Below are 25,825 nucleotides of genomic sequence, written 5' to 3'. Positions count from 1 at the left end.
ACCCTCGGCATCAATGGCATGCCCGAGGTAGTAGGCCACACTGTTCTGAAAGAAGGCCCATTTCTCTTTGTTAAGCCTCAGCCCATGTTCTTCCAGTCTCTGTAACACTTGTTTAAGATTGCGCAGATGTGCAGTGGTATCTGTTCCTGTTATCAAAATATCGTCTAAGTAGCATACCACGTCATCAAGCCCTTGTAATGGACCGTTTTACAGTGTGTAAACAGTGGTGACGTAGGTGTGGATGCGCACGCATATAGGCAACGGAAGTATGGCGGAGTTAGCTAGTTTGTCAAACTATGCAAGGGGATTAACGACAAAAGATCGCGAAAGTTACCTGTGGTGTGGTATTACCGAGTGGGTGGAAGACGTTACTAAGTGGCCTAATATATATACATGTTTGGTGGAGAAACCGAGCGTATACACAAGAGAAGTTGCGGGCATACAAGTCACTGGATGCTTACAACTATGTTGTCTGTGGTCACGTACAAAATGCAAAATACCATGACATGGACTCTGAGTTTTGTGTCCTGAAATCCGAAGTCTTGCCAAGTAAAAGACAAGGACACAAGACGGTTATGTACGAGGCATGGGGCATCATAAACAAACCCGACAACTACGTCCTCACAGGCAATTGTACCTGCGTGGCAGGGTGAGTATTTGTTGTCCTGTTGCTTTTCTAGTTTGCTCAGGGTTCATGATATCGGCCTAGTTGTTGTGCAAACATGAAATCTGCTTCTATTTTACTGTCATTTTCACCCCTCATCACATCAAAATGTGCCTTTCCCTGTAACTCAGTCATGATGAACGGGACATGAAATTCGAATTATCATGAACTACACACGGTGTCTTGTTGATTCAGAGTTCCAGCTGTGGATGTTATTAATTTGCAGTGGAAAAATGCGAAATTATATTGTAGAATTTACAGTCTTCTCAGCCACAGCCTAATTGTGACTGAGATTAAGTGTTAATTGCAAGCCCCCGGTCATCAAATTAAAACATATATTGGATAAGTCAATATGTTTTATTCTGTCTTTTTCACATTTCAGATTTGGGTCATATCATATCAGCTCCTTCACGCCTCAGGGCGAACACGCTTCCGATGGCCTTACGGTCGCTCCATCCCACTTCTGACACCGATGTAACCGGTTATTTTCTTGCCCGGTGCGGGATTCGATGCGGGGTGTGCTGCACCACAGGGCGGTATCACTAACCGCTCGGCTAACGGGTCCCGTTAGCTAGGGGGCTAACGTGTCTTATTAGTAGTTTACACTAGCATCGTTCAACTATTACCGGTCGAGACTGGAGCAACCCGCTGCACATAAAAATAAAGAGGAAGATCCCATCCTCGTCCCCAAAACCTGTCGTGTATCTACAGGATAACCGAATTATACAACGATCAAGGTTTATCTTGGTCTTCCTCTTTTATTTGCTAGACCGTAGTAACGTTACAAAACGACTGCGTTAAGCAGGCACGAAAAACGAGTGACCCTCTTGCTCCGTCTTCTTCCAAGGGGCGCGTACATTTATACAACATACACAACCAATAGACATCGAGGGTCAGAGGTCAAACATCTACTCATATATTTTCAGAATGTGTGTGTGTGTGTGGTGTTAGTGTAGATAGCGGGACCGAAAACTAAAGCACTTACGATCCTAATTCTTTTTGGAGGTGGTAGGTATTGTCTCAGAGAGTAAGGGGAAGAATCCCAGAAAATTAAAATTATGCATAATTATGCATAAATATGCAAAATATGCATTTTTCTTAAAAAAATGGCTAAAAACCACTTTTCTCGGCATTTCAGATGATTCTGAGCATTTTTGATTTTTTCACCTAACATTTTTTTCTGGGGACCCCCCCCAACCTGGAAAATGTGACCCTCTCCCCCTTTAATGTTATAGTGTATGCAATGCGGGGTTCTTCCATCGTCTCCTACTTGCCATTTAGCCCCTTTCCACCCCCACTTGAAGTGGGGTACCGCTACATTGTAGCGGGGTTCTTCTAGTAGAATACATATTACTGCAAATAAAAACATTTGCTCTCGTGTGTATCGCCATACCCTACAAGCAGCGGTATAAATGGGAAGTACACCGATGGCGGCTCAATACTGAACAGGTGTACAACGCAGAACCAGGTTCTGAGGCTCAGTAATTAAGCGTGATGTGTGTTTATAGCTCTTGTCATTCAGCCTAATGAGGTATTGTGACCATTTTGTCAACTTATAGAGGAATTATTATCATTAATGGAACCTCAGAGCACTCAGTAGCAGACAGATTTAATTTCAGACAATTTCAGTTTTAACTTGAAAATTTCGACTTGGTTTTCCCTTGCAAATTCGGAGGTTTGGATAAACTGGACTTGTCTGAGGTAAACCGAACCTGCGTTATTAGGTGCCACCGACACGCTGTGTCTGAGCTCGTCTCCAAAAACCTCCACAAAGAGACGGAGAGTCTAGGTAAAATACTGTAAGAATCGATAGGAATGACGAAGAATACTGCGAGAATAAAACCCCGTAGCACGCATGTCTTGTGATGGGAGGACAGTAGATAATCTGAACTGGCTGCCACCAGTGGTTAGCACTGCTGCCTCACAGCAAGAAGGTCCTGGGTTCGAACCCCAGGCCGTCCCAGGTCCTTTCTGTGTGGAGTTTGCATGTTCTCCCCGTGTCTGTGGTGGGTTTTCTCCAGGTGCTCTGGTTTCCTCCCACCATCCAAAAAGACATGCATGTTAGGGTTAATGCTCCTGCCTGTGCCGCTGAGCAAGGCAATGAAAAGAAGAACGGGAGTTGGATGGGTTACGTGCAGAAAAAAATAAAGTGGCTTTCTTCTCTCTTGTGTGGCAGCCTCTAGTTTGAGATACTGTTACTGTCGGTATGGCGGCTCCACCCACAGGAAGATGAAGAGGAGAGGGCCCCAAACCAAACAGATCAGCTCCGTGCAAAGGAGGTGTAGCCTACGTAAGCACGGAGCAAGTTGTGGTCGCAGCAGATACTGACTGCCCATGGTTTGATTTCCATTGAGCCGCAGCGTTATGAAGGGGATAACGTTGCACAAATAGACAATCTTCTGAATGCACCGGAGAAGAAATTAAAAGGACTCCTACAAGGCAGCATCAGGGGTATCAAAAGGTTCCCAGCTCTCTCCCACGGGGCAGCTGTTGATTGGTACTGGCCCACGGCTGATGGCAGGATAGTGGAGTACGACATAGAGCCTGCTTCACAAAATATAACAATTTTTGCACTCTCAGCAATTTGGTGCTCAGTGGAGACACATAAACCCGGCAGACAGCGACTTGGCCTACACACACAAGGCCTCATGGGTAGTGAGCGACAGGATTATGCTGGAAAGGAGGTTCTGATATTAGGAGGTGGTGATGGAGGGATCCTTGCTGAGGGTGTCAGACCCAAACCAAAGATGACCATCGTGGTGGAAACTGACCAGATGGTGACAGATGGATGCAGAATGCACATGAGGAAGACTTGTGGCAAGATCCTTGACAACCTCAAGGGGGACTGTCTTTATGCATGCTCAATAATCCAGGTAAGAAAATCAAAGAAGGTTGAATCAGTTCCTCTGGACACAACGTTTATTGGGAGAAACGTGACTGCAGGTGTCCCCACCCTTATAAACAATACAGCGGCACAACAGCCGAAACCAACGATCGGTTTCATATGCACATATGGACGTGACCGTTAACTAGACGCAGTGGTTCTCAACCTTTTTGGGGTCCTGGACCCCCTGCGTATTTTTGATCTACCCTGAGGACCCCTCCACCTGATCTTGGGGGAGGGGGGTTGCAATTTCATAGAAACAGTAGAAACTGCATTTTAAATTGCATTATAGCATTTGTTCACTCTTTGGGGCAAAAGTAAGAGCTTTCAGTTGTAACTTAGATATAGTTAACAAAACAGAATTCTTATGCAGTAACTTTCAGATATATGTAACTAAACAGAATATGTATTCAGTAACTTTCAGATATATGTAACAAAACAGAATTCTTATGCAGTAACTTTCAGATATATGTAACAAAACAGAATATGTATTCACTAACTTTCAGATATATGTAACAAAACAGAATATGTATTCAGTAACTTTCAGATATATGTAACAAAACAGAATATGTATTCAGTAACTTTCAGATATATGTAACAAAACAGAATATGTATTCAGTAACTTTCAGATATATGTAACAACACAGAATATGTATTCAGTAACTTTCAGATATATGTAACAACACAGAATATGTATTCAGTAACTTTCAGATATATGTAACAAAACAGAATATGTATTCAGTAACTTTCAGATATATGTAACAAAACAGAATATGTATTCAGTAACTTTCAGATATATGTAACAAAACAGAATATGTATTCAGTAACTTTCAGATATATGTAACTAAACAGAATATGTATTCAGTAACTTTCAGATATATGTAACTAAACAGAATATGTATTCAGTAACTTTCAGATATATGTAACTAAACAGAATATGTATTCAGTAACTTTCAGATATATGTAACAAAACAGAATATGTATTCAGTAACTTTCAGATATATGTAACTAAACAGAATATGTATTCAGTAACTTTCAGATATATGTAACAAAACAGAATATGTATTCAGTAACTTTCAGATATATGTAACAAAACAGAATATGTATTCAGTAACTTTCAGATATATGTAACAAAACAGAATATGTATTCAGTAACTTTCAGATCTATGTAACAACAGAATTTTTATGCAGTAACTTTTAACAATGCAAACGGGAGCGAGATCTCTTATTAAAATACAATAAATTACACTTGTGAAACAGATGTAATTAGAGAAAAAAGTCCTGTTACCCTTTATAGTTTAGGTAGATAAAGGTCTCAGTCACATTTGAGTAAAATAATCCTATTTCTATAAATGTCATAGGATCTTTTTTTTTTTTAAATTATTTTCACGGACCCCTTGCAATTACACCACGGACCACTAGGGGTCCGCGGACCCCCGGTTGAGAAACACTGAACTAGAGTTCCAATGGCCATGTGTACTATTCACAGAGGATTTGAGAAGAGTTGTTGCAGTCACAGCGTTGTAAGATGTTGAGAGATGTACTCTAAGCCCCCCTCCCCCGGGTTCAGGGATGGTGATTCCCTCTTCGCACTTGACTCGATTCAAACCAGCGTTCCTCCCTATCAAGGATGTGCACATCCTCGTCCTCGAAAAAGTGACTGACCACTGGCCTGAAGATGGGTGTAGACTGCGGAGTCTACACCCATCTACCGTAGTTAATGGTCACGCCCATATTTGCATATGAAAGCGGTCATTGGTTTCAGTCGTTATGCCGCTGTATTGTTTATTAGGGTGGGGGGCACCTGCGGTCAGCTGAGACTGAAGAGGTCACTTAGATGGGTGAAGAGATGTTTCTCTCAAGCCACGCTGTGTCCAGATGTACTGATTCAACCTTCTTTGACTCAAGGGGAGACTGTTATGAGAGCCTAATCGAGGACTGTGTTCCCGTGCTGAAGAAGTATGGCCGGGAAGGGCAGCTGTTTGATTACGTCATTAATGACCTAGCTGCTGTTCCAACGTCCACAGCACCAGAAGAAGAGTCCGCTTGGGCATCCGTGCACCTTATCAGATTTGTCAGGAAAAGCGCTGCGTCCCGGTGGGAAATACGTCACACAGGGTAGCAGTGCAAATCTAACCCAGGCACCGAGCCGGTATGAGGAACGTTATGGGACCCTCTCGTGTCCCGTGGACTACACCAAGGACGTGGGGGAGGGGGGGTGTGCCCTCTTACTTGGAGTTCTGGGTGTTTTACCCGGTGTGGAAGAAGTTCGCCATTCCCCTGCCTGCTTGAATGTGAAGGTTCTTCCCCTGCTGGGTTGCACAGGGGACAAGATGGGACTGTTTTATTACCCCACCCCCACATTTTTTTCTTGCTACCCTCTTTTAAGAAAGAAGAAATCCACTTTATTTTGTCATTGTATCGCTACAACGAATTGTATTCTTACCCAGATAGCAAAATTGCTGAGGCCCGGACCCGTCCCACACCCGACACTTTCATCCGGCACCACATGCCGCGTGGAATGAGGGCAATAGGGCGGTCCACTCCTGTTTGCTAGATCCGGGTCAGAACCAAGCCATAGCAATGCCGCATATTTGCCAAAGGTGGCCATATTTGTTTTGTGACATTTGGGTTATATTCACCATTTACCACACGGGCCACATCCAGATCACATGTTGCCCAGAGCACTGCATCTTTGCCAAAAAAGGCCCACATGTGATTTGGCATATTTGGGCCATATTTGCTATTATACATGTGGGCCACTTCAGGCTCGCATCCATTTTGTCAGGGCCAGAAGAAGGCCACCAGTGCTGCATCCCTGCCTGAAGTGGCCCACATCCGGATGCTGTCTGGGTACAACGAAATGTGTTGTCTGCACGTAACCCATCCCATTGTACAGGAGCAGTGGGCAGCCGCAGCGCCCGGGGACCAACTCCAGTTCTTCTTTCCACTGCCTTGCTCAGGGGCACAGGCAGGGGTATTAACCTTAACACGCATGTCTTTTTCGCGGTGGGAGGAAACCGGAGCACCCGGAGGAAACCCACGCAGACTCGAGGAGAACATGCAAACTCCACACAGAACGGACCTGGGGCGGCCTGGGGTTCGAACCCAGGACCTTCTTGCTGTAAGGTGACAGTGCTGACCACTGCGCCACCGTGCCGCCCAGAATAACAACCATCTTGCTTAGAAAAAAAAAAGAAAAAGGCATATACTGACTGACTTCATGAGCAATGACTTTTTCTTGTTTTGGTGTTTTCAGTGTAAAACCAGCGCAGTGGCTCCTCGTGACGTCACTTCAGTTGAGTGATCTTCATTTGCGAGCTGTAATTTAGTAATTCAGTCTGCCTCGCTGGACCAAACCCAGCATGGGACAGAATAGAATAGAATAGAATAGAATAGAATAGAACAGAATCTACATGGAATGGCTAAAAAACACAGAAACAAAATGGTGATTCTGGATACAAAATTCAGACTTAAACTTTCTGTTTTTATTCTCCCTCCTTTTTCTCCCCAGTTGCACTTGGCCAATCACCCCACTCTTCCGGGCCGTCCCGGTCTCTGCTCCGCCCCCTTCCGCTGATCCCGGGGAGGGCTGCAGACTACCACATGCCTCCTCCCATACATGTGGAGTCGCCAGCCGCTTCTTTTCACCTGACAGTGAGGAGTTTCACCAGGGGGACGTAGCACGTGGGAGGACCACGCTATCCCCCCCCCCCTGAACGGGCTCCCCGACCGGCCAGAGGAGGCGCTACTGCGGCGACCAGGACACATACCCGCATCCGGCTTCCCACCCGCAGACACGGCCAATTGTGTCTGTAGGGACTCCCGACCGAGCCGGAGGTAACACGGGGATTCGAACCGGCGAGCCCCGGGTTGGTAGGCAACGGAATAGACCGCCACGCCACCCGGACGCCTCAGACTTCCCGTTTTACTTTATGTTTTACGGCTATATGGAAAACACCAGATTCTGTTGCACCGTGCAGCTGTATAGCAACACCCCCACACGCATAACAGACAGGAGAACACCAACCAGGCTTCCGTTCATTTATTAAGCACGTCAGTTCACCCACAGAGGCTACAGTTTCACGTGAAGAGCATTTTAAAATCAGCCACCCAGAGCAGGAGGGGCAGTATTAGCTGTTACCCGTCCCGGGTCATTTTGCGGAAAGTTGAGAAAGGCCGTTAACGCTGGATAATGTGATTATTAAAAGGTACGTTCATCCACAATCTTCAGGGCGCGCTGGACCCAGGTCTCCCTCGGACTGGCGCAGATTTTGAAGCCCTTCTCCGTCACGAAACTGTGCAGACAAAAACATGATCAAAGTACATTCAGCTGCGGTGTCAGCTGGGGATTTGTAAATAATAATAATACTGATGATGATAATAATAATAATAACGATGATAATAATAATAATAATGGTGATGATAATAATAATATTAATAATAATAACGATGATAATAATAATAATAATATGATGATGATAATAATATTAATAATGATGATGATGATGATAATGATGATGATAATAATGATGATGATGATGATAATAATAATAATGCTGATGATAACAACAATAGTAATAATAATCATAACAATAATAATAACAACAATAACAATAGTAATAATATAATAATAATGATAATAATAATGATGATGATAATAATATTAACAATAATGATGATAATAATAATAATGATAATAATAATAATAATGATTATGATAATAATAACAATAATGATGATGATGATAATAATATTAATGATGGTGATAATGATGATGATAATGATAATAATAATGATAACGATGATAATAATAATAATAATAACAATAGTAATAATAATCATAACAATAATAATAACAACAATAACAATAGTAATAATATAATAATAATAATAATAATTATGATGATAATAATAATAATAATGATAATAATAATAATAATGATGATAATAATAACAATAATAATGATGATGATGACAATAATATTAATGATGGTGATAATAATGATGATGATAATGATAATAATGATAACGATGATAATAATAATAATAATAACAACAATAGTAATAATAATAATAATAATAATGGATTACATTTCAACCTGATTTATGTGAAAGAAAACATGTCTTTCTAACACTTACATGACGCCCATCCTCGGACACCTGTTGTCGGTCATGGTATAGGAGCGGATGAGAGTTACGTTTATTCTCCTGGTGAAGAACTTGAAGCAGCAGCTCTCGGGACCGCTGGCATCTTCAGAACACACGGCCCAACACAGTTAGCAGGCAGTCTCATTCATCGCTCAGTAAAGGACAACAAAAAGATACAAAAGTGAAGGTGGTCTTACTGTTGGCCATCGCCAGCGTGAACAGCGCCGCTCCCAGGACGGTGAACAGAAACAAGTGCCTGGCCTGCATGGCTCCGTGTTGCTCTGAGATAGTACGGCTGGAGACCAGGGTGACTCTGCAACCACCACAAACAGATTATCTGCAGCACATCATGATGATGAAGGCTTTTTATCAAGAGACCAAACCATGAAGGTACGAGAGATGGGCAGATGGGCGGGGACTTGGTTGTGGTTTCTATATGAAGAGAAGGAAAAAAAACCAACCTTTTTTTTCCATTCCATTACGAGAGAGAGAGAGAGAGAGAGAGAGAGAGAGAGAGAGAGAGAGAGAGAGAGAGAGAGAGAGAGAAACCTCACAAAGGAAATGCAAGTGGTGGTTAGCCCACTGCTGATGGTTCACAGAGATATCAACCCAATGAGTTGAATTTAACTTCACGCCAGCGCAAAAAGAATCTAGATTCTGCCGAGTCAATGATAGCATCATGGTACCGCCGCACGTCTCCATAACGGCCTTGGCTGTAAAGACGGAAGAATGGATGGATGGATTGCATTTATATAACAACCCATCCACGATCCATCCGTCCATCCTGCTCTTATGTTCAGCTCTCCTCTGCAGAAGTCATGAACTTGACGGACGTTTAAGACCCTATACCGACAACGCAGGGGCGGCGCATGGCTCCTCTGGTTGAATCTGCAGCCACGGCTCCTTACCCGATCAAACCAGTGCTTCCATACATCACTAACGCTTTCATGATTTTCACATTTGTGTGCAGCGTTAGAAGCCACAACTGTGGCCAGGCCAGACTGAAGATTCGGTTTAATACGCTCGGCAGGCTGTAGGGAGAGAACATGACACGGGGAGAACATGCAAACGCCACACAGAGGACGACCTGGGACGACTCCCAAGGTTGGACTACCCCGGCGCTCGAACCCAGGACCCTCATGCTGTGAGGTGACTGCACCACCACGCCGCCCAGTACATGAAATGAAGTGACAAATAAAGTGTTCCTTTCCTGTTTCTGCTGCCAGTAGGATTTGGAATGGCCCGGTCCACCTCCGTTGCTTCCAATACTTCCTTCTTAGGTCCTTCATCACTATACAGTCCCCTGGCCTCAAGTCAAGTAGTGGTCTGGTTGCTGGCTGGGGAAGGACTGCTTTAACCTGCTTGTGGGTATCAGAAAGCACAGAGGAGAGGTTTGCACATAACGCCACATTTCATCTTCACAGTGGCTGGTTTGTGAGAGTTGCCTTTTAACAGGTCCAGTCCCGGGGTTGTCCAGTCCCGAGGTTGTCCAGTCCTGAGGTTGTCCAGTCCCGAGGTTGTCCAGTCCCGGGGTTCTCCAGTCCCGGGGTTGTCCAGTCCCGGGGTTGTCCAGTCCCGGGGTTCTCCAGTCCCGGGGTTGTCCAGTCCCGAGGTTGTCCAGTCCCGGGGTTGTCCAGTCCCGGGGTTGTCCAGTCCCGGGGTTGTCCAGTCCCGAGGTTGTCCAGTCCCGAGGTTGTCCTGTCCCGGGGTTGTCCAGTCCCGAGGTTGTCCAGTCCTGGGGTTGTCCAGTCCCGGGGTTGTCCAGTCCTGGGGTTGTCCAGTCCCAGGATTGTCCAGTCCCGAGGTTCTCCAGTCCCGGGGTTGTCCAGTCCCGGGGTTGTCCAGTCCTGGGGGGGGATAGCGTGATCCTCCCACGCGCTACGTCCCCCTGGTGAAACTCCTCACTGCCAGGTGAAAAGAAGCTGCTGGTGACTCCACACGTTTTTGTTTTATTAACACCTTTATTATACAAACAAAATCTGTCCATAACAATAATAAACTAGCAAATAGTACAACTCAGACTGAGCTATTAAAATGTTTTAGTATCATAACCTAACACAACATAACATGGTATCATATCATAAATATGCCATTTGTACCCAGTACATCTCTGTTGACCTAGTCAACTGAATGATTAATCAGCACCTGCCCTAGTAACTCGTCAGTTATACAAAGTTGGACACAATGTAAGAATCTTTTTTCTCCTTTTAGGTTCCCAAAACCTTGTGCACTCTTATATATATATATATATATATATATATATATATATATATATATATATATATATATATATATATATATATATACACTACCGTTCAAAAGTTTGGGATCACCCAAACAATTTCGTGTTTTCCATGAAAAGTCACACTTATTCACCACCATATGTTGTGAAATGAATAGAAAATAGAGTCAAGACATTGACAAGGTTAGAAATAATGATTTTTATTTGAAATAAGATTTTTTTTACATCAAACTTTGCTTTCGTTAAAGAATCCTCCATTTGCAGCAATTACAGCATTGCAGACCTTTGGCATTCTAGCTGTTAATTTGTTGAGGTAATCTGGAGAAATTGCACCCCACGCTTCCAGAAGCAGCTCCCACAAGTTGGATTGGTTGGATGGGCACTTCTTTGAGCAGATTGAGTTTCTGGAGCATCACATTTGTGGGGTCAATTAAACGCTCAAAATGGCCAGAAAAAGAGAACTTTCATCTGAAACTCGACAGTCTATTCTTGTTCTTAGAAATGAAGGCTATTCCATGCGAGAAATTGCTAAGAAATTGAAGATTTCCTACACCGGTGTGTACTACTCCCTTCAGAGGACAGCACAAGCAGGCTCTAACAGGTACTATTTAATGAAGATGCCAGTTGGGGACCTGTGAGGCGTCTGTTTCTCATACTAGAGACTCTAATGTACTTATCTTCTTGCTCAGTTGTGCAACGCGGCCTCCCACTTCTTTTTCTACTCTGGTTAGAGCCTGTTTGTGCTGTCCTCTGAAGGGAGTAGTACACACCGGTGTAGGAAATCTTCAATTTCTTAGCAATTTCTCGCATGGAATAGCCTTCATTTCTAAGAACAAGAATAGACTGTCGAGTTTCAGATGAAAGTTCTCTTTTTCTGGCCATTTTGAGCGTTTAATTGACCCCACAAATGTGATGCTCCAGAAACTCAATCTGCTCAAAGAAGTGCCCATCCAACCAATCCAACTTGTGGGAGCTGCTTCTGGAAGCGTGGGGTGCAATTTCTCCAGATTACCTCAACAAATTAACAGCTAGAATGCCAAAGGTCTGCAATGCTGTAATTGCTGCAAATGGAGGATTCTTTGACGAAAGCAAAGTTTGATGTAAAAAAAATCTTATTTCAAATACAAATCATTATTTCTAACCTTGTCAATGTCTTGACTCTATTTTCTATTCATTTCACAACATATGGTGGTGAATAAGTGTGACTTTTCATGGAAAACACAAAATTGTTTGGGTGATCCCAAACTTTTGAACGGTAGTGTACGTATATGTGGTTTTTTTCCCCGTAGGAGACTTATCTTACCAGGAAGGACAGATCGTAGTTTACCCCCTTGGTTCTTCGGATCACAGCGGTGAGCGAGTCCGGTCCTCAGACATCGGGCCCCCACTTCTCTACCCTCCTTGGCGGGGCGGTTGAGGCTGAAGTCCCAGACTTCAGGGTGTGCACACTCTGTCGCCTGCCGCACTGAGTCCCAGAAGCCCACCCCCCACCCCCACACACACGAGTGATCCTGCCAGCAACGCCAGGTTTGTGGTGGCAAACTTTTTAATTGAAAATAAAATCAAATCCTGAGTCAGTCCTGTCTTTCTGAGTTTAATTCAGCGTTTTCAAACGGGCTTTCCCATACAGGGTAGGAAGGAGAGAGAGAGAGAGAGAGAGAGAGAGAGAGAGAGAGAGAGAGAGGAGAGAGAGAGAGAGAGAGAGAGAGAGAGAGAGAGAGGAGAGAGAGAGAGAGAGAGAGAGAGAGAGAGAGAGCCCCGAACAGGGGGAGTACAAAGGTTTTATAGAGATACAAGGGTATGTGTTGTCTAAGCTGCCCTAACCGGTATCCGCCAGCCGCGGCGCTACCTATCCGCAGGGTCAGTTGTGGGCAGAACCTGTGAGCAGTACACGACGTCTAACTAGGAGCAAGTGGTTCTGTGTTTTTCTACTACGGTATATTTCTGTGAAGACTGTTGTGTTGTGTGGATGTGCACCCTACACGGGGTCATGGCTGTGTGCGGGTCTGGGTCATCAAGGTCATCAAGTTCACCTGTTCCCCATTCCCTGATTGGCTTGCCTGTCCCTGCTCACCTGCACCCAATTTCCCTGATCTCACAGCAGCTCATTTGATTGAGAAGATTTGAGTTTTTGTTTGTTTGGTTTTTTTGGGGGGGGGGGGGTGATCCGCACTCCATACCAGTTTGTTGGTGGTAAATCACCAATTCGTTGTTTGCCAACTGCCAATGAACATCATTAATAATAATGATAATTTTTCCCCCGACTGGCTCCCCAGCAGTCTATACTGCCCCGGGTTGCCCAGCCGGATGCGTCACGTCTTGTCCCGAGCCTTCCCTGCCGTCTGGAAGCTTGTTTGTCTATTAAAACATTGTTCGAGCCCAGTCAGTCCCCGCTGTCCGCATTTGGGTCCTCCGTTGCTGCTCCCGGCGTGACACGTGGCCAAGAAACACGGTTCTGGTTCTGATTTTTATGTGAATAATGATCCTCACGTAGTATATTCTTGAACATCTGTTATGGGTCAAGTCATTTCATGTTTTTTTTTAATTAAATTAAATTAATTAAATGTATTATTTCGTTATTAACTTTTGGCAATTGCTACAGCAAATCACCTCTACCAGGAGGCCACTGCCGTCCCACCTACCACGACTTCTCATACTGAAAGTGCAGATAAGTCAAGTGCAGGCACCTCATCTACAGAGACGGGTATGATGTAATTCATGACATTTCTGTGATGGAAAGAGTCACCTTCTCCGTGAGGCTTGAGGAGACTACATTTGGGGACAAGTGAAATTGGATATTTCCCCAAAACGTCCCTCTTTTGTTGACATTTGCTTATGTAAGTATGGTTTTCCTTACTGCCATTTTGTGCTCTATAATCACTCTGTAAAAAGCCGAAAAGACGGTTCACTTTGCAAAAGTGTCCTACTAAAGATGAATAAGTAAAAATGCTGTTAATATGTGATTCCAAATAAATAAATAAATAAATAAATAACAGGTCTTGTCATAGTTTCAGAAAAATGGATCAGTGACAACAAAGTACAGCCACTACACAAAGACGCCCGATTACCGAAAATCTCAACACACACACACACACACAAAACTGCAGCCTTTAACATGTCCAGTGGTTTCTGATAAGCAATATCCAACAGGATATTGTATTATACACTGTATGTGTACTGTAACGACCGTGGATGACTAGACTCGCTAACCAGACGGCTAAGAGGTCGGACCCTGTAGCCGACTGGTTAGCGCAGTTGCCTGTGGTGCGGGCCACCCGGGTTCGCATCCTGGCTGCCCCCAGAATTCGCTACAGTATTATAACATGTGTGGGCCCTGTGATGGCCTGGCGGGCTGTCCAGGGTGTCTCCCCGCCTGCCGCCCAATGGCTGCTGGGATAGGCTCCAGCATCCCTGCGACCCTGAGTAGGATAAGCGGTTCGGATGAGGGATGGATGGATGGATGGATGGATGGATGGATGGATGGATGGATGGATGGATGGATGGATGGATGGATGGATGGATGGATATCCAACAGGGGAAATACAGAGCTGTGTAAGTCACACTGTCTCATGTTGTGACTCCATATCCTGATTATTCTGGTTGGGGAACAGCTCAGTGACTTGCAGTAAATATGAATCAAAACCATCACGTTTCATTTGTCCAAATACAACCGGGGCTTCCTGTGTTCATGTACAAAAGTAGAAAAAATAGAGACAATGAGATAATCAGAATCCAGAACAAGAGTCAAAAACAAGAGAAAAAACCCATCATTCAGATTACTATGAAGTGTGATGGGTTGTGCTCACCTGTAGAGATCAATGTGTAAACAACGTGTGGTGTAAACAATGTGTAGTGTAAGTGTAACCCTGTGGTTAAATTATAGGCCTTAGATATATGACATTGCACTATTAGATAAGAGTTTGGCCTATGTTTGTTATTTTGTATACCTTTTGAATATGAGCAGACTGAACGGGGAGAGAAAGAGGTCACTCGTCCCTTGTGTAAGCAAAACAGAGCAGTTTGATGTCGAGTTGTTTTATGCTATTTTGCGGTGAGAGAAATGTAATTGAAGTTTAGTGAACAGTGATGTGTGAGGGTGTCTGACCGAGACCCATCCCGGGAACTGTTGTGTGGACTTGGGAGACAAACTGACTACTCGTCAGTCCCATATGTGGACCCAGCGACGTTACGGAGCGAGCTAGCCAGTCGGTGTTCGTTGCTAGCACAGCCAGACGGGCGAATGGACTGGATGCGGTGAGGGGCTCTCCCCACAGTGAGTCGGGCCGTCTTCTAGTTTAGCGAAGTAACGTTATCAGTTACAGTGTAGTGGTGGGTTTATGCGACCATCGAGGAACGCAGAAGGAGTCGTCTGTTGCCGTGTTGGGCTGCCGAGGCGAGCGCACGGTTCGACCGTGAGATGGTGCTAACGGCTAACTAGCCAGTTAGCTAGGATGGCTGCCTGCCTGACGTTCGCTGCTGTGCTGCGGTGAGAAGCGCGAGACGAAGAGGAGCATTCTTTGTGAGTACAAGTTGGATGTGCGGGCTCCCAAGGGGAGCGAAGAGGGCTGTTTGACTTTCTTTTATTTTATTGCCGGCTTAGTTATAGGGTTATTGAGCTGTATGCTAATGTGTTAGTCTGATTAATTTGTGTATATCTGAATGCAGATGCTTGTTAGCCATTGAGGCTTATAACTTTCATTCATTCTAATAATTATTACTCATAATACATTTGTATATATAATTCTATGTACCTGTGTGAGTGTGGATTATTCATGTGTGTTTATTCCTGTGGTGTCTAGGCTATGGTAAGTGACATGTTGAGACAACCTTAAAGGGCTAGTCCACCATTTTAATATAAGTTACTCGGTGACACATTGAGGTGTCTAGACCATGTTAGATTGCCTTAAAGGGGTAGTCAACCTTTTTAGTTGGAGTTACCAGATGACACTGTAAGACATTTAGAGCCTTTAGAACATACTTTAAACACATAAAAAGCGAAGTTAACATACTTCAATAGTTTATTAGATACCGAGTTGTATAGAGAACTCAGGAGCGTTGTCCTTGACAGTTAAAAAGGATAGATAGCGCTACATAAGCAATGTGTAGTGTAAACAATGTGTAGTGTAAACAATCTATAGTGTAAACAACGTGTGGTGTAAACAACGTGTAGTGTAAACAACGTATGGTGTAAACAACGTATGGTGTAAACAACGTGTAGTGTAAACAACGTGTGGTGTAAACAATGTGTAATGTAAACAATGTGTGGTGTAAACAACGTGTAGTGTAAACAATGTGTGGTGTAAACAACGTGTAGTGTAAACAATGTGTGGTGTAAACAATGTGTAATGTAAACAATGTGTGGTGTAAACAACGTGTAGTGTAAACAATGTGTGGTGTAAACAATGTGTAGTGTAAACGTGTCAGGCCTGAATAATGTGTGAGTCATGTGTTCCTAGGGTCTCACAACGTGTGTGAATGCATGATGGTGTGTTTGTGTTGAGCGCATACTGAGGGGTCCCTTTCAGTGTGTGGGTGTGAGAGAGAGAGAGAGAGAGACAGACAGACAGACAGACAGACAGAGAGACAGACAGACAGAGAGAGCGAGAAAGAGACAGACAGACAGAGAGAGAGAGCGAGAGAGAGACAGACAGAAAGAGAAAGAGACAGACAGACAGACAGACAGACAGACAGACAGACAGACAGAGCGAGAAAGAGAGAGACAGACAGACAGACAGAGAGAGACAGACAGACAGAGAAAGAGGGAGAGAGACAGAGAGAGAGAGAGAGAGAGAGAGAGAGAGAGAGAGAGAGAGAGAGAGACTGTGTGTGTGTGTGTGTGTGTGTGTGTGTAAAACCAAGGGTTGTGGTCTGCTCTGAAGGAAGCCATCTGACAGGGCTTGTTGACAGCTTGCTGTTGATACCCAATTCCCCCTCGGGGATGAATAAAGTGTTGTGATTGTTGACAGGGTGGACAGGGCTTGTTGACAGGGTGGACAGGGCTCGCTGAGCAGGGTGGACAGGGCTCGCTGAGCAGGGTGGACAGGGCTCGCTGAGCAGGGTGGACAGGGCTCGCTGAGCAGGGTGGACAGGGCTCGTTGAGCAGGGAGACTGCGCCTACGTCGGCTGTGTCCGGACAGAGTCGGCACAGCGGTGATGAACGGGTTAAGAGGCGGCGTTTTAACAGGCGAGATTACACGGTTAGGACGCGCTTACGTGACGCTCACACGTCTGGTTAAATTGTGGCAAGGTATGGACACTTTGATAGCAACTACAGAGAAACCTCAAAGACAGTTGAATCAGTTCATGTGGATACAACGTTTCATCACTCATCTAACACCCTCTATACACGTGGTTTTAAAACGTGCGGGGGTTTTTTTTGTGTGCGATGGGATCACAAGTGGACAGCGTTACACACAGGTGCAAACAACCACCAACGCGTTTTGTGAACCGGTTCCTCAAACCACTTGCCGAGGTGGTCTGACTCTGGGACGCATTTGGCCACATATCTTCTGTAGCATAAATGCTGACGCGTCCCCGACGAGGACGTCACAGGAAAACACGTCATCAATGCAGGATGTGGTGGTTGTTTTGGTAACAGCGCGCCAACTTTCGAAAAAATGGAGAGCGAGGGGAGTGTAGGTGGGCGGAGCACAAGTGGAACGAGACGCCTAACCTCCATCTGGGCAGAAGAACCAGTCCTGCCAGCCTCAACAGCTGGAACAGTCCCCACATGTATATTAGCGCTTGAAACATCTTCACACATTAGCTGTTGCCTTCACAGCTAGTCGGCGAATCTGGCGCTTGGCTGAAGCCCTTTGACCTTGTAGCGGAAGTGACGTAGACAGTAACGAAATCTTCTTCTTCTTCTCCTTCTACGGAGTAACGAAATCTGATCACAAGTGGTCAGCAGGACGCATCTGGAGACGCGTGATAGACACAGGTGTAAACAGCGGTGTCTCGCTGTCCACTTGTGATCCGATCGCCCTAAACGCATTTTAAAACCGAGTGTGAACAGGGTGTGAGTGACCTCTTCATCACTCATCTAAGGGACCTCTTCAGTCTCAACTGACTGCAGGTATCCCCACCCCAGAGAGAGAGTTCGTTTTTTAATTTTACTGGCAATATTATTTGTACACAAGCAGACACAGAGTGTCACAACAAAAAAATCAGTCCGCACCTTTCCAAACCAGAAACCCTGGATGACCAGTGAGGTCACTAAACCAGGTGCTCACTATCAGTCGCAGAGGTCAGAGAATCACTGCGCAGAGTGAACAACCCGAAGGCTGCCGGACCAGACGGCATACCGGGTTGAGTCTGCCGGGAATGTGCTGACCAGCTGGCTGAGGTCTTCACACCTGTATTTAACCTCTCACTGTCCCAATCTAAAGTCCCGGCATGCTTTAAGACCACCTCCATCATTCCTGTCTCCAAGAAACCAACATCCACATGTCTGAATGACTACCGACCCATAGCACTCACCCCCATTGCCATGAAGTGCTTTGAGAGACTGGTTCTGGCTCACATCAAAAACATTATCCCCCCCCCCCCCACATTCGACCCACATCAGTTCGCCTACCGTCCCAAAAAGGTCTACTGAGGATGCCATTGCCACTGCCCTGCACGTTGCTCTGACCCACCTTGAACTTATCAACACATACATCCGGATGATGTTCACAGCTCTGCCTTCAACACTGTCATCCCCGCCAAACTAACTGCCAAACTCCTCTCCCTTGGCCTCAACCCCTCCCTCTGTAACTGGATCCTGGACTTCCTGACCAACAGACCTCAGTCTGTTAGGTTAGGTGACCACTCCTCTTCCACCCTGATCCTCAGCACAGGTGCCCCTCAAGGCTGTGTTCTGAGCCCCCTCCTTTTCTCCCTCTTTGCAGATGACACCACAGTCATTGGCCGTATCACCAACAATGACGAGATGGCCTACAGGGACGAGATTGAGCATCTCGCATCATGGTGTACTACCAACAATCTTGTCCTTAATGTGCAGAAGACGAAGGAGCTGATTGTGGACTTCAGGAGGTCTAGAAGCTGCAGCCACTCCCCCATATACATCAATGGGGTGGAAGTGGAGCGTGTTTCCAGCTTTAAATTCCTTGGGAGTCCACATCAGTGAGGAACTTTCCTGGACATTAAACACCCAGGCCCTTGTGAAAAAGGCCCAACAACGCCTGCATTTCCTGAGGAGGCTGAGGAGCGCCCGTCTACCCCCCACAATTCTCACCAACGTCTACCACTGCACCATAGAGAGCATCCTGACCATCTGCATCTCAGTGTGGTACGGCAACTGCACCTCAGAAGACCAGAAAGCTCTGCAGCGGGTCGTCAAGGCGGCCCAGCATATCACCGGTACCCAGCTCCCAGCCATAAAAGACATTTATCACAAACGCTGCCTTCGAAGGGGTCTGAGCATCAGCAGAGATCCCACCCACCCCAACCATGGACTGTTCTCCCCCCGGCGCTCTGGGAGGCGCTACAGGAGCCTCAGAGCCCGCACTACCAGGCTCAAAAACAGCTTCTTTCCACAAGCTGTTGCCCACCTGAACCTGGCCACCCACTGAATGTCTGTAGATATTTTTAATATTTTGTACTCCAGCTCTTTTTTAACTTATTTTTAGCTTTTGGTCTTCATGTGTGTATATCTTATACTGTGTTTGCTGTGTCTGTCTTGCACTGTTTGGTGAAGCCACAGCCCTCATTTCATTGTTAACATGTGCCTGCACATTGTTTTTAATGAAAATAAAATTGAACTGAATTGAATTTTCTAATTGCCGACCCTATTTGAACATTTCCCGCTTGAACTTGAATCTGTTAAACTCTATTAGATTATTAAAAGACAAGAGTACAAAACTGTTAAACTACGACGACAACATCTTTAAAGAACCCTCTGACAACTCTGTGACTTAATCCTTCTTTATTCTTGTATTCATTTTCAATTTTAATGCAATTTTATTTCTCTCTTTTGTCCTCTATTTTTTTTATTCAGTTTATGTATTTTTTCCTTATGTAGAGCACCGTTTTATATTTCAGACGGGGAGTCTGTTTTGTTCATTGTGTGTGTTTGTTTTCTGGTTGAAGTTGTGTGTACATTGCTGTTATGTTGATTCCTGTACTTGTATTTTTTTAAATTAAATTTTTAAAAAAATCCCCACCCTTATAAACAATACAGTGGCCTAATGACCAAAACCAATGATCAGGTTCATATGCAGATATGGGTGTGACCGCTAAGTAGCGTTTTAAAGGCCATGTGTCCTACTCACACAGGATAGGGGGATGTTTGCAATCACCGCAGTGTAAGTTGGAGACAGATGCATGACGACGGTCGTTGGTTTCGGTCTTTATATATCTGTCACCACGGGGGGTGCAGAAGAGAGGTGAAGAAGAGGGTGCAGGCAGGGTGGAGTGGGTGGAGAAGAGTGTCAGGAGTGATTTGTGACAGAAGGGTACCAGCAAGAGTTAAAGGGAAGGTTTGCAAGATGGTTGTGAGACCAGCTATGTTGTACGGTTTGGAGAGAGTGGCACTGATGAAAAGACAGGAGGAGGAGCTGGAGGTGGCAGAGATGAAGATGATAAAATTTTAATTGGGAGTGACGAAGAAAGACAGGATTAGGAACGAGTATATTAGAGGGACAGCTCAGGTTGGACGGTTTGGAGACGAAGCAAGAGAGGCAAGATTGAGATGGTCTGGACATGTGTGGAGGAGAGATGCTGGGTATATTGGGAGAAGGATGCTGAATATGGAGCTGCCAGGGAAGAGGAGAAGAGGAAGGCCAAAGAGGAGGATTATGGATGTGGTGAGGGAGGACATGCAGGTGGCTGGTGTGACAGAGGACGATGCAGAGGACAGGAAGAGATGGAAACGGATGATCCGCTGTGGCGACCCCTAACGGGAGCAGCCGAAAGCAGTAGTAGTAGTAGTAGTATATCTGTCACCATCTTACAATGCTGTGATTGCAAACATTCCCCAGTCCTCTGTGAATACCACACATGGCCACTGAAACTCTGGTTCGTAGTCACACCCATATTTGCATATGAAACTGGTCGGTGGTTTGGGTCGTTAAGCCACTGTGTTGTTAACTGACCTGCAGTCAGTTGGGACTGAAGAGGTCACTTATGCCCCTTTTCCACAGCATGGACCAGCTCGACTCAACTCCACTCTCCTCGTTTTGTTTTCGGTTTTCCACTGGGCAAAAGTAAGGGATAGTACCTGGTACCAGGTAACCTTTTTTGGTACCACCTCCTTCGAGGTTCCAGGTGAGCTGAGCCAGTACTAAAAGGTGACATGGAAATACCACTATAAATAAATAAATCAAATATATTTATTTATACTTATTTAAATATGAATAAAATCTTTAAAAAAAAAAAACTAGTCGACACACCCACGAATGACCAGCGGGGCTTCGCCGTGAGGGCATGGTATCTGCAGTGGGAAAACGAAAGCGAGTAGAGTCGAATGGAGTAGAGTAGAGTGGCGCTGAGCCGGTACCGTGCAGTGGAAAAGGGGGCATAGGTCGAGTATCTGTCAGTAAACGCTGTGTCCAGATGAACTGATTCACCTTCCCTGGAGTCTCTCACCTGGATTGCTGAGCGTGCGTCGACATATTAGTTTGGGACGATCGTCTGATAACCCCACGATGCTGCATTCATTGGCCACTTGCAAACAATCTGCAAAACGCTAAAGGAAACCAGACAGACAGGCGCGAAAACCCCCACGTGTGGCGATACTTGATCACAAGCTGAGTGCATGCACATGTGCATGGGTAGATGTGTGCATGCGTATGTGTGCATGTGTACAACGGGTTGGGGTCAGCGCAGGAAGTCAACAGTCATTTCTCTTCGAATTCACTGCGTGGGGCTGCGGCAAAGAGCAGCGTCAAGTGCAAACCGCAGCATCTATAAAAACAATACCTCTCTACAGCAGCACCTTTTTAAAACAAACTCACCCATACCAGGCCGTGCTGAAGAGACGCGGAGAAAACACGTCCGCATTCAGACATAATGAGGCTGTTTAGGACCAGCTCCAAATTAAAAACGGTCTAATTAGAGAATTTCTGATGGGCGGAAGGAATAAACGAGTCTTAGACTGAGTTTACCCCACACACCCCGGGGGGGGGGTTAACTACAATTCTGAAACAAGTGGGAATGTTTTGGGATCAGCACGGGCGAACGCAGACAACGAACCTTGATGAAGGTCAGGGGTCACGGCCGACGGAGAAGGGTCGGTCTGGGACCATCAGGAGGTTTATGGGCGTCTCTCTCTGAAAGAGAAGGCAGACAGAAGAGGGGTTAAAGGGGGGGGGGTGAGTTTCCTTGCCAGGGGGGTGCCGCCTCAAGTCAGGCGCTGCCGAATGACTCCAGCAGTATTGAAGCAGCAGCTCTGGAGTCGTTGGAGGGGGGGGGGGGGGGTAGGACGCCAGGGTGTAGATGTGTGCACGCGACGTTAATTTGAGCTCAGTCGACTCTGTGCGTAACTGTAGCCCACTGACCTCCGGTTTCTACTGCAGTGGTCATACCGGTTTCCTGTTTGTTGGCGCGCGCTATTACGTCCACAATTATGAGGATGTATGTGGACGTATATGTACACATGTGGACGTATGTGGTACGTCCACAATATGTACAACTTGTAACCTTTCACCGGCTTGCCAGCAGGTGCAGGGGAAAGTTTGTCGACAACTTCTGCGCATGTCGTCGACATTTATCCAAAGGTAAATCTCGCAGGCATCGCGGAAAATATGCCACTGGTATGACCGCCGCGGTAGAAACCGGACGTCAGTGGACTACAGTTATGCACAGAGGATGTAGATCACGTACATCCTCGATTAAAAACACACAAGTCAGAGCAGAAGCAAGTTCAGCAGCACCCCTTTTCAAAGTGGCCGAGGACACGGGTTCGGGGCCTGCAGCCTTCCCGCTGTTCTGATTGCGCAGCAGACACCTGACCTCATGCTCCCCAATCACAAAAGGTGGACTCGGGGGTGGGGGGGGGGTCCGCTGTAGGCGGACTCTACTGGTGGGTTCGGGTGTTATCTAAAGGACAGCAGAATTCATCGAGTTCATCGGAGGGCTCGGGGTCATCCTTACAGGCTGAGCGTTTGGCCTCGTGGTTGGTCATTTGCCCCAGTCCCTGCCTCACACCCTCCGCTGTCCTGGTCCTGGAGCTTGTTCTCCACCTTGCGACTGTCGAAATTCAAGCCTATCGTATTTGATCTGGCAGTCGACTCGTTCAATCTGCAAAAACATCGAAAAAAAACAGCCAGACAGGTCGAGCAGCATCATTCAGTTCAATGTTATGGTCATTAAAAACAATGTGCAGGCACATGTTAAAAATGAAATGTGGGCTGTGGCTTCACCAAACAGTGCAAGACAGACACAGCAAACACAGTATAAGACATACACACATGAAGACCAAAGCTAAAAATAAGTTAAAAGAGATCTGGAGTAGAAAATATTTAACAATATCTACAGACATTCAGTGGGTAGGCCAGGTTCAGGTGGGCAACAGCTTGTGGAAAGAAGCCGTGCGGGCTCTGAGGCTCCTGTAGCGCCTCCCAGAGCGCAGGGGGGAGAACGGCCCACGGTTGGGGTGGGTGGGATCTCTGCTGATGCTCAGACCCCTTCGAAGGCATCATCGCCGTAGCATGACGCCCTCTTGTTGAGGAGACTACTTAAGCTTGATCAGCCAGCATCCATGTAGTACCACTGGCAGCCATACACAGCCACTCCATGCTACCTCCACCCGGCTTCACAGACGAGGCGGTTCGGATCGTGAGCGGCTCCTTCCCTTCTCCGTACTCTTCCCCTTCCCATCATTCTCCCACAAGTGGATCCGTCTCATCTGTCCACAGCATCCTGTTCTAGAAGTGCACAGGCCTTTTTAGATTTTTTTTTGTTTTTTGTTTTTTTTTGCAAACTCTAACCAGCTCTTCCTGTTTTTGAGGCTTACCAATGGTTTATATCTTGTGGTGAACCCTCTGTACTTACTCTGAAGTCTTCTCTTGATTGTTGACTTCGACCCAGATACGCCTAGCTCCTGCAGGGTGCTCATGATCCGGCCAGCTCTTGTGAAGGGGTTTTTCTTGACCGGGGGGGGGGGGAGAATTCTTCCGTCACCCACCACAACGGTTTTCCGTGGCCGTCCGGGCCTTTTTGGTGTTCCTGAGCTCACCGGCGCCATCTTTCTTTTTAACAATGTGCCCAACAGCTGACTAGGCAACAGCTGATGTTTTTGCCCCCCCTCTCTGACCGGTTTGTCTTTTTCGGTCCAATGGCGGCTTCCTCTCTGGCTGTGACGGACTTCATGGTCACTTCTTCTTTTTTTCAAAAATTTCCCCCCCCCTCGTCTCCACAGTTGTATCCAGCCAATCACCCCAACTCTTCCGAGCCGTCCCGGTCGCTGCTCCACCCCCTCTGCCGATCCGGGGAGGGTTGTAGGTTGTAGACTACCACGTCTCCTCCGGCACATGTGGAGTCGCCAGCTGCTTCTTTTCACCCGACAGTGAGGAGCTTTGCCAGGGGGGTCACAACGTGGGGGAGGATTACACTATTCCCCCCAACCAGGTGCCCTCCATCACAGACCTCCTCCATCACCGCCTGGTATGCTGCTGCCACCGCCAGGGATCAAGGCAGGCGGCAGTGTGTCATCCGCTTGGCGGAGGTCGATGAGAGACGGGAGGCGGCACCTGCCCGCCCCAGGACCCCGAGGCGGGCAGGGAAGTTCATGTCCGACCCCTTCCACCCTGCACGCCACCTTTTTGAAACTCTGCCCTCTGGCAAGACGCTGAGGTCCGTCAGGCAGAAAACCCTCGCATCGCAAGAGTATTCACCCCTGTTGCAGTTGGACTAATCAACAGCCCCCCTGCCCCGGTGAAACTCCTCACTGTCAGGTGAAAAGAAGCGGCGGGCGACTCCACGTGTATGGGAGGAGGCATGTGGTAGTCTGCAGCCCTCCCCGGATCGGCAGAGGGGGTGGAGCAGAGACCGGGACGGCTCGGAAGAGTGGGGTAGTTCACCAAGTACAACTGGGGAGAAAGGGAGGGGGGGGGGTCTAGAAAATAAAAAAAGGGGAGGGGGGGGGGGCCCACATATAAAAAGTGCTCTACTTCCTACACCGTTCACAAATACCCGCGAACTAAAGGTGGAAGTCTGCACTTTGAGCTCGTATTCATCATCTAATTTCAACGTCAATATGCTGTCGTAGGCAGCTAACCTTGTCAATTATGGACCCGACTGTACACCGAATATATTTTAACACACACCCACACCGCACCACAACCCCCCCTCCCCCCCAAAAAAAGCAGACCTGACTAAGAGAAGTGTTAAATCTATTTCCAGTGAGGCCCACACGAAACATCCACATCCACCCTTCAACGAAGTTTAGCCATGAGGCGTAGGCTGCAAACACCGGTCTGATGGAGTACAGGGTACTAGTGGTTTTCCCAGTTGCAATCAATGGGGACTAGGGTTTACCCACCCCCACCCCCACCCCCACCCCACTGACCTCATGGAAGGTATACAGTGACTGAGGGGAAAGTCCTGAGCCGGTAAAATGACTTCCTGGCCTGCTTAGCGCTTGTGCGTGCTCTCTAGTGATGCAGCGCTACACCAACACCACCAAACCCAATTTCCTTGTGCTGCCGTATCACAACTATAAACCTCAGTGCTCCACTTGGTCGCCACGCCAAGGAGAAGCACGGTTAGATCGTATACCGTCTTTTCACTTTCAGCTCCAAGTCCATCCATCCATCCATTATCCAAACCGCTTATCCTGCTCTCAGGGTCACGGGGATGCTGCACCCTAACCCAGCAGTCACTGGGCAGCAGGCGGGGAGACACCCTGGACAGGCCGCCAGGCCACGACAAGGCCCACATCCAC

General features: G+C 46.4%; 1 protein-coding gene and 1 pseudogene across 1 annotated transcript; one reads left to right on the top strand and one right to left on the bottom strand.

Moving 5' to 3' along the window:
• Window positions 1–586: 586 nt before the first annotated feature.
• Window positions 587–5,840, top strand: LOC130130514 (spermine synthase-like; annotated as a pseudogene).
• A 1,738-nt stretch (window positions 5,841–7,578) lies between these two features.
• ccl36.1 (chemokine (C-C motif) ligand 36, duplicate 1) lies at window positions 7,579–9,053 on the bottom strand. Its single transcript, XM_056300682.1, has 3 exons — window positions 8,897–9,053; window positions 8,691–8,802; window positions 7,579–7,846 (listed from the first exon to the last, which is right to left on the bottom strand). The coding sequence occupies exons 1-3, from the start codon at window positions 8,964–8,966 to the stop codon at window positions 7,753–7,755; spliced, it is 276 nt and encodes a 91-aa protein (XP_056156657.1). The 5' UTR covers window positions 8,967–9,053; the 3' UTR covers window positions 7,579–7,752.
• Between the last annotated feature and the right edge of the window lie 16,772 nt (window positions 9,054–25,825).

The sequence above is a fragment of the Lampris incognitus genome, chromosome 20 (genome assembly GCF_029633865.1).
Source record: "Lampris incognitus isolate fLamInc1 chromosome 20, fLamInc1.hap2, whole genome shotgun sequence".
NCBI classification, from domain to species: Eukaryota; Metazoa; Chordata; class Actinopteri; order Lampriformes; family Lampridae; genus Lampris; species Lampris incognitus.
Note: the sequence above shows the minus strand (reverse complement) of the source record. Positions and strands in the feature narration are given on the sequence as shown.